Source organism: Pseudorasbora parva, chromosome 7 (assembly GCF_024679245.1).
Source record: "Pseudorasbora parva isolate DD20220531a chromosome 7, ASM2467924v1, whole genome shotgun sequence".
In the NCBI taxonomy this organism is placed as follows: Eukaryota; Metazoa; Chordata; class Actinopteri; order Cypriniformes; family Gobionidae; genus Pseudorasbora; species Pseudorasbora parva.
In genome coordinates this window covers 27,774,987-27,784,350 of record NC_090178.1, presented here as the reverse complement: position 1 = coordinate 27,784,350, position 9,364 = coordinate 27,774,987, and the positions used below count along the sequence as shown (strand labels likewise).

Genomic DNA, 9,364 nt, shown 5'->3' with positions numbered 1-9,364 from the left:
TGTTTTTAACATGTAGTATATTTTAAAGGTGCAATATAGTTCTTAACATATAGTGTGACTGTTTTTGAAGTTTGTTTTTTTAATAGTTTCTTGGCACTGATCAGATGGGGCACTATAATTTCGTTGTACTGCAATGACAATAACGCTTCTATTCTGTTTAGTGTTGTACATGCTCATATTTTTCATGTTCATACTTTTCAGTTGGCCAAAATTTCTAAAAATCCGTTCTTTGTATCGGTCTTAAGTAATAATCATATTTTCAGAATTTGGGATTTTCCTTAGTTCTCAGTTATAATTATATAATTATCAACATTAAAAGTAATAAACATTTGAAATATATCAGTCTGTGTGTAATGAATCAATATAATAGTTGGTTACTTATAGTTTATGATCAGGATAAGATTTGTTTTAGTGAAGCATGTTTGCTTGTGGCGACAATTTAAGCAGTATGTTTAGAAATGTTACCAGAAAGTAACTGACAAAATACATCTACAGCTACATCTAAATTTTCAAAATCTTCACAAGGCATTTATAATAAAATTGTAAGTCATAATTCGTATTTGTGTATCCACATAGTCCACATTTGGGGACTGATAATGATTAAGACGATTATAAAACAGGCTGTAAAAAAGTCAAAGATAATTTGCTTTACAGGAACATGATAATACCAACAATATAATAATAACAACACAGTTGGTGCAAAATCTGTATTTACTGTTAAAAGCTAGCAATGCATTTAGAAATGTCATTTTATCACATTTACAAACAGGGAACGAATGCTTTCACATATTTCTCAGGGAGAAAAAAGAGGAAGAAACAAACGTCAAGTCAGTGTAGATGCATGTCATTTGAACTGATTTCACAAAAGAAGAAATTTCACAAATTATTAATATATGTATGTAAAAAAGACCTTCATAATCTATATAACCATTTCATTTTGAGCATGACATGAGAACAAGACTTGTTTAGAATTCAGCCATGATAAGTTTTAGGTCACTTGTTGTCATAAAACACACAATCACAGTTAAAGTTTAGCTCACTACATCTGCCTTGACAAATCCTTCCAAGATGCGGTTCAGTGTTATCACACCATGTGGGAAAATACAGCATGTGACCTTATAAATATAACTGAGCTGAAAACCAGAAGGGAGAATGAGCAAAAAAACAAAAACAAAACAATCAAACAAACGCACAAATTAACTCTTTCTTTGGAGCAAATTACATATTATGTCATCACAGTTTTCATAAATTACAAATAACAATACAGTAGTTATTTCACAGACAATCGGATAATATAACTTCCATATAAATAACCATATAAATCTGTTTACCAGAATATGACAATACATTTCTTGTTATTTCTTTCCTGTATGACGTTGTGTTCAGATCTAAAGGTGAATTTAGTCTTTATTACACACTATCACAGTTCTTTTATTTTCCCAGTGCAAGAAAGAAGAAATTAGGATATATCTGATGGTTTCAACTGTTTTGTGTTTGAGATCAATCCTAGCTAAATATTTGCCTGTAAATATAAAACATTTAAAGGAAGAGTGTGTATGGACTAATTAGATAAGACGGATAACAATCCAGACATTAGCAGACCACAATCCTTTGCTCTGAAGATTTGTCACAGTTTCAAATGGAATGATCTGGAACAATATCAAGTGTGAATCGCAAGTTATAATTAAAAGGCACTGGGGTGCATATGGCGCAAACAGTTGATATTTTATATGATGATAAGATTTTTCAGTCACATGCCATAATGACATGCTGTGGGAGACCGGGGATGGTGGTAAAGCGGTCAGTTTAACCAATTACATACTGGAATGAAATCATACATGACTAACATCGTCTTGAGGTGACAGTAGCAGTTGTAAGTCTCTGTGTAAAAATATACAGGCGAACCAAAATATAAAACTACACTTGAGATAGAAAAATCAACACTTCCCTTTATAATTGGATTGTTTTATTAGACAGAACATGTTTCATCTGAATCAGCAGCTTCTTGTTTAACTGGAACTGTCATCTCAGAGCTGGGAAGGGTTGTAACAAAATAGGACATTGTATAAGCTGATATTTGACAACAGTGCAAGCCCATGTTTTATGTATTTGTTCAGTCATTTACTTTAATGAAAATAAATAAATGACTGTGCATTAAAAAAGATATACATTTCTCTATAATGTTTTAACCCACCCAGCCATACTGTTACAACTCACTCCTACAAGGTATGTTGCAATGTCATTTTGTATGTGACCTTATTTTTCATAATAGATTTCAAAACAAGTTTAAAAACATTTCGAAATAACACATTTGTATCAGATCAATCTGGGAACATTAAGCAAGATGTTAAAACAAAAAATATTACCACCCTTCCGTCTCCTCTATTATAATCATGAAAATAGAACAACTGCACAGCCTGACAGGCCATCTTGCATTCAAAACCACAATAAAAATGTTACATTTCACTTACACAGCGACATAAAGCTAAATTAAAGAAATACCTTTTTTTTTTTTGGTAAATGTGCAACATGTGGAAGACTCAGTGCAGTACATTTCAGTGTCTTCACTTCCTCACCTGCGCATAGGTAGAGTTTGATACCTGAGGGGAGACGTTACACAAGCATATGATAATAGAAAACAACCACATTTCTTCCTTATTATTTTACTGCATGGCTGCAGGACAGAATAATTGCACTTCTTTTATGATGCATTACAGTTTTATTGCAGCTTATGTTCACATATGGTGTTTTACAATGGGATGTGCTACATTTAATATATGAAACTGCTCACCTGACTTCCATAGGGAGGTGGAGGAGCATTTGACTTTGCTCCATGGTTTACTTCTGCATACTCTGTGGTAGGCTGAGGCTCACTTCTGCTCCCCAGAGTCACTCTCTCTCCATCTCTCTTCTGAAAATGGCTGACGTCTGCATAGTTCAATTCCTACAAATAGTCAGTTGTTTTTGTCGAATTACAATCACAATGTCAGACCCAATGATATCAATCTAGGTAAACGTCTGATAAAAATGTTCTTGTTGCTGTTATGGTTCCACTATTAAACAGTGGTAATTATCATGATACTCAAATGACTAAACATAGGCAAATATCAATAGCTCACTGCAGTCATTTCTGTAAGCTTAAAGTCCATTTGAACTGACTGTAAAAATACACTCATCCTTCCTGCTAAGTCATAAACTCTTTAATAACCTCTATGAGATAAAAGACACAAGAGACAGAAGAGGCTGAACAACTGAATATCAGTTCCTACCACTGAAAAACACCTTCCTGTAAATGGTTGTAATGGGTCATTTGACATCAGATTTACAGTTTTAAATCAGGTATTCAGAGAATAAAAATGTTTGTGATGAGGAGAAAACTAAAACTAAAAAGTCACTTACAGGCTCTTGTCTGCGTTGTGGTGCTGCTTAAAGAAAGAAACACAGAAACAAGTTTGATACTGAGAGAAATATGTGCTGAATCATCTGTAATATAAATAGATCTTCTGAAATCGGTCACAGGATGGACAATGTTGCTATAATTCAGTAGTGTTGCTTCAATCAGATCATACTCATGTTGAAATTATGAATAAATAATAACAAACATACCTTCACTTGGCCGTTTATTTTGTTGGAGGGTTGGTTTTGGTCTGTAATGTAAAAACAAATATATTTTTTTACAACCAGTTGTTTATCTTTACTAAATATTTGTCTCACAAATAAGCAGCTTATTACAGTTGTTTTGCAGAGGTCATTTTCCAGAATCAAATCACAAGAGTGCTTCTGAAATGAGTGAGGCTGCTTTAAAGTGCTCACGAAATGTGTAAGAAACAGCTCCTATAGGTACCACCATTGGGAGATTTACAACATTAAGTTAATAAATAAATAAATAAATATGAATTTATTTTCATTTGTTTTATTAGTCACGAAATACAAGCTATTGTAGCCGGCGGTAACTACATAGTACAATTACAGTACCAATATCAGTACCACAGCAAAAGCTTTTGGAGAACACTCCCTCAACTATTTACCTACTGAACTGTTTGAAAATAATAGTTATAATAATAAATTGTGAAATATTTGTACATTATTTTAGCGTTGTCACCGGTTGCCGTGTAGTTAAATCCCAAGGAAGATGCATGACGCAGAACAAACGAGAAGTATACAGTTTTAATAAAAACAAGGAACGATAGCATATAACATAACTTCAATAAAAGAGACAATGAACAGAGGAGAATTCAGGAGAACTCAGGGCTTAAAGAAAGACCATAAAAAGAACAGAGAACAGGTGTGGACTAATCTGAAACTGTGACAACTAATAAATGATCCGAACAGGCAAATACAACACTGAAAACTTAGCGTATGTTTACATGACAACGATATACTGAAAACGGAAATGTTTATCCTGTGTTTTTTCACATACAGGCGTTGTCAAAATGATCCCTCACGGATCCGCTAATACGATTAAAAATGTATTATGCATGCCAAGGCAGTAGTTGGCGATGTCACTTTGTAAAGAACCACTTCTCTCCAATAGACTGAACATGTAATACGCATGCGCGTGATGTCACTGTTTTCATGAATTTGCGTTTTTGTAGTTTACACGCATGCAATAACAGTATAGTTTTCAAAAACATACACTTTGAAACCCAAGTTTCCTTTTTCAGGACCCCAAAACGCTGTTGTTGTTTAAATTAACTACAAACAACGCATGAAGATACACAGCTGTGTTCTTGATATCAAGGATGCAACTATTAGACATACCAGAAGTCACTGCAGGCAGACAACGTACAGAAGCCTGAAAGCTTTAAACCTCTCTTCTCACACAATAGAAGGGTTATGACGTGTGACATTATGTGTTATTTATTGTGCATTGGGTGGTGCTTACCCACTACTTGTAATATGCTGGTATGGCTATTTGAGTAATAAAATTACAGGACTTCTCAATTCTCACAAAGATGCGTTCTATGTCCTTGTGTCCTTCTGAGTTTGTATTTTGAAAGTAACCTGGCAGGACCGGTCCCTAATTAAGACATACTTTGAGAAACAGCCACAAATTAAAAAAATTCTGATAAGACATTGTATTCATGTGCTCAACAGACATGTCTGTGATTTGCTACAATTGGTTGCTACTAGGTTTCTTTACATTTTCAGAGTGAAAAAACACACATATGGAATGGCAGCATTTAAAATCCGTAGGTACCGAATACAGTCGGCTAAATTTATTTTGCCAATATGCTATTATAATAGTTTCAACGGAGGGTGCTCTTAAGTTTTATTGAGGGTGCCTAGCACATACTAGCACATTTGTACAGCCAGACCTGCATATATATTTACAAATTTTAAGGAAAGTCACTTTAATTGCACATAATTCACATGTAATTAATGTAATTTTACTTACATTTTCTTGGTTTTTGTTAAATAGACAATCAGACCACAAATTCCTGCAACTGCCACTAAAACTCCAATGACAATCCCAACTATCGCTCCTGTTGTCAGCCCTCCTCCTTCTCCTCCTCCTCCTCCTCCTCCACCACCACCTACTAAGATTAAGATAAACAACAGATCATGTACTGCACACAATATTAACTGTAATGCACTGTCATCAAAATTGAAATGAAACAGATTAAATAAATAATCACGTATGAAGGTCTTTCGAATGGGTGTTTTTTATTTATTTTATGTAGCAGATTTTTATCCAAATACTTTTGTCCAAAGTAATCTAAAGCAACATAAAATGTCATAAAAGTACCTATTATTATTATTATTATTATTATATACATTTTTGAAAATAATAACATACCTTAATAGGTAAATTAAGATTGTTGATTATCAAAAGTTGAAAACGCATTTAGAGTTAGTTATATCACTTACCGTGAACTAGTAAAGCATGTCTTTTTGAGGCGCTTCTGGTTGTGATGCTATTCAAGGCAGTGCATTCGTAATCTCCACTGTCAGTCAAGTCAGCCTTATCTATGATGAACGTGTCTGTGTTCACATTGGTGTCTGTTCCATTAAACGTCCAGCTGAATGAGGCAGAAGGTACAGAATTCGCAGAGCAAGACAGAGACACTGGAACCCCTAAATCCACCACATCCGGACCCTTGATAGAAACCTCTTCTGGTCCATCTAGAACAAACACAAGAGACTCACTGTTAGAGCCCTGAAGTATGTCTATATTTCATCAGGTTTGAACTCAAATCATCTTGATGTTTAAATGTTTAACACTCACAGTTGATGATCAGCCTGAGTTTTGCGGTCTCAGAGCTGACAGGGTTTCTGTAAGTACACTGATATTCTCCACTGTCTGATCTTTGCACTGGACTGATGGACACTGATCTGTTATCAGGTGAGAAGCTGGTTCTGTTGCTAGGAGACAGAGGACTGTTATCTTTCATCCACTCCACGGAGGTGATGCTGCTAGTTCCCTCAGAGCTGATGTTAGCAGATGAGTCGCCCTCTATTAATGATTCTTCTGTACCAGTAAGACTGACAGATACTTTTTCTGCGTAAACGAGAGCAAAAGAAATAAGATACTGGATCTAAAGTCTTTCACATTTAGGACCCATCGAACAGTTGTAAAAACAGCAAAAGAGTTTGTGCTTTTGCATTATGTTAATTTTGTCATACATTTCTGGTTCCTAATTGCAATTAACAGTTAAAAGTGCACTACTACCTAGCATTAGTATATAAGTATTACTGAATACTGACTGTTTGTAACTGCAAATAACTGTGATGTAGAATGATAATCATTTACAGTTTGCATTTGTTTTGTTTTGTCACTTTTAATTCCTTAGTAATGTTAACAGTTAATGTTTGTTTATATTAACCATTGAATTCTGTTTGCTTAATGTTCATTTTTGGGTGTTTCTCTAATGTCAATAAGTTTTTAACATCTCAAATATGACACTTTAGTGTCATATTTGAGATGTACTGTATATACTTTAACTACTATGTACGTAAATCATTTTTTGTTGTTCTTAGATTTCATGTGTTCATGTTGTATTTAGAAGTATTCCACTTCTGCTGCCATTGAAATGACATATAGATAAAGTTAGGGACAGGTTTGATGCTCTGGTTAAGTTTAAGGGTGGGTTAAGGTGTAAGGGAAGGATCGGCAGTGTAATTATAGATATAACTAGAATGTGCATTTCGTGAAGAAAACGTGAGTGGTGCTTGAAGTGACAAAACTCAGCACTCGGTTGCCAGGGTGTGTTGAGGCAGTTGCTAAGGTGTTTTTGGTGATTGCTAGGCGGTTGCTAAGGTATTCTGGATGGTAGCTATATTTTGTGTGGTTGCTAGGGCTTTGCCAGATGGTTGCTAAGGCATTGTGGCTGGTTGCTAGGGCATTGTTAGGTGGTTGCTAGGGTATGCTGTGTGGGTGCTAGGCAGTTGCTAGAGTGTTATGGGAGGTTGTTATTATGGTGTTGCTAGGCAGTTGCTAGTTATCATAGCATTTTTTTTAATCTTTCACATATTATTAAAAACCTCCTCAACCATATCGTTAAAGGGGTGGTTGCATGCGATTTCACTTTATTAACTTTAGTTAGTGTGTAATGTTGCTGCTTGAGCATAAACAGTATCTGCAAAGTTACAGTGCTGAAAGTTAAATGCAAACTGAGATATTGTCTTTTAAAGTTATGGCAGTTTATTGCCTACAAAAACGGCCAGTTTGGACTACAATGAGCTTCTTCCCGGGTCGGTGACATCATAAACCCTTGATATTAACATAAACACTGCCCCAGATGTGACTTCTGCCCGTAAAGGTAAAGGCCGTGGCATTTCCAGACAACCTGTGCTTGGCAATTCAGCCAGTAAAAATACATGAAACTACATTGTGTTTTTCGTTTTCATAGAAGCAGGAAGCAAACGAGACGTTCAAAGGACAGTGGAGACAGCGGTGTGGAATAAAGGTAAAATATAAGAAAAATACATTAAAAAAAGAAAGAAAAGAAGAAGTATTAAGACATGTTATACTGCACCCCATAAGCACAACCAAGCCTAGAAAAAACCTCAGAACACCCCTTTAAACATAATTTTTTAGGCATATAGCCTAATTTATGATCAAGCGCTGAACCAAATTTAAGCAAACTCACCGAACACTTGTAGTGAAGTTTCTCCTGTAAGTATTTCTAAAATACTAACTGTTACAGTCAGTTTGTATATCCCAGAATCATCCAGTGTCAGATTCCGCAGCTCCAGAGCGAGAGTGCTGCTGTTAAAACGGACTCTGTCTTTATATGCAGGGTTTACTGCAGGTTCACCACCAGGCGTTAATCCAAGTATAGGTGAAGAATTAAAGAACCAATGAGCAGAAATATTCCATGTTGGGGGTGGGTTATCAGGAGCGAGTACGACACTTTCTCCTACTGCTCTATTAGCCGGCTCAGGAAACTGCAGGTCTTGACCTAAATATTGTCCTATGTGGGGGTGGGAGGAGGGGGAGAAGAAACAATCCTCACTAAAAGGGAAGACTTACATGTTACTGCAGATAAATAATTAATTACAACCAATATCATTATTTTATAGGCTACAGAAATTAAACAGACAGCATAATTTGATTACTAAAAAGTCTCACCAAAACACGACAATATCCACAGTGTCCAGTACAAACGATAATAGACCATCATGCTCGAGCTCTCATCTGTCAGGAACTGCAGCTCAAATCATCTGAACTATTTTACATCAGTTTTCAGTTAATGATCAACGGCTGATAAAGAGTGCAGAACTCACTGTGCCACCTAGTGCTGAATATTAACACGAGTCATGCCTTAGATTTGGTCATGGAAATAAACACTCCGATTACCTAACTCAGATTATTGAACTCAAAGACATTACAGGTGCTGGTCATATAATTAGAATATCATCAAAAAGTTGATTTATTTCACATATTCTGTTCAAAAAGTGAAACTTCTTAAGGGGATGTTTGGTTTTGTTAAAAAGTTAAAATAAATATAGACTTCAATTACAAAAAGTGAAACTTGTATATTATATTCATTCATTACACACAGACTGATAATTTCAAATGTTTATTTCTTTTAATTTTGATGATTATAACTGACAAAAAAGGAAAGTCCCAAATTCAGTATCTCAGAAAATTTGAATATTACTTAAGACCAATACAAAGAAAGGATTTTTAGAAATCTTGGCCAACTGAAAAGTATGAACATTAAATTAATGAGCATGTACAGCAGTGTTGGGGTAGTTTAGTTACTCAAAAAATTAATTAGTTACTAGAGAGATTACTTTGGTTCTGCTATTTGAAAAGCAACTTCACTAATACTTTACTTTCCCATTTCTTAATTTATACAAATATCATAGCCCATTTAACCTGCAGCATAGTGTTTATTGTATAAATGTTTACAAA

General features: G+C 35.0%; 1 protein-coding gene across 3 annotated transcripts; it reads right to left on the bottom strand.

Moving 5' to 3' along the window:
- Positions 1–704: 704 nt before the first annotated feature.
- On the bottom strand, positions 705–8,735 carry LOC137083176 (carcinoembryonic antigen-related cell adhesion molecule 8-like). Of its 3 annotated transcripts, none has more exons than XM_067448929.1 (9): positions 8,576–8,735; positions 8,094–8,417; positions 6,230–6,502; positions 5,872–6,126; positions 5,399–5,540; positions 3,607–3,647; positions 3,400–3,425; positions 2,792–2,944; positions 705–2,600 (listed from the first exon to the last, which is right to left on the bottom strand). In XM_067448929.1, exons 1-9 carry the CDS (start codon positions 8,625–8,627, stop codon positions 2,565–2,567), a joined length of 1,302 nt encoding a protein of 433 aa, XP_067305030.1. In that variant the 5' UTR covers positions 8,628–8,735; the 3' UTR covers positions 705–2,564. The 3 variants fall into 3 exon arrangements, with proteins under 3 accessions (XP_067305030.1, XP_067305032.1, XP_067305031.1); XM_067448931.1 differs by having other exon boundaries at positions 5,399–5,537; XM_067448930.1 differs by having other exon boundaries at positions 3,400–3,422; positions 8,576–8,733.
- Between the last annotated feature and the right edge of the window lie 629 nt (positions 8,736–9,364).

Excerpts from the sequence above, each read along its gene's own strand:
- LOC137083176 (XM_067448929.1), bottom strand. The coding sequence starts at position 8,627 with ATGATGGTCTATTATCGTTTGTACTGGACACTGTGGATATTGTCGTGT. Across the intron at positions 5,541-5,871 it reads ACATGCTTTACTAGTTCACG|TAGGTGGTGGTGGAGGAGGA; the intron begins GTAAGTGATATA and ends TCTTAATCTTAG. Across the intron at positions 3,426-3,606 it reads AAATAAACGGCCAAGTGAAG|CAGCACCACAACGCAGACAA; the intron begins GTATGTTTGTTA and ends TCTTTCTTTAAG.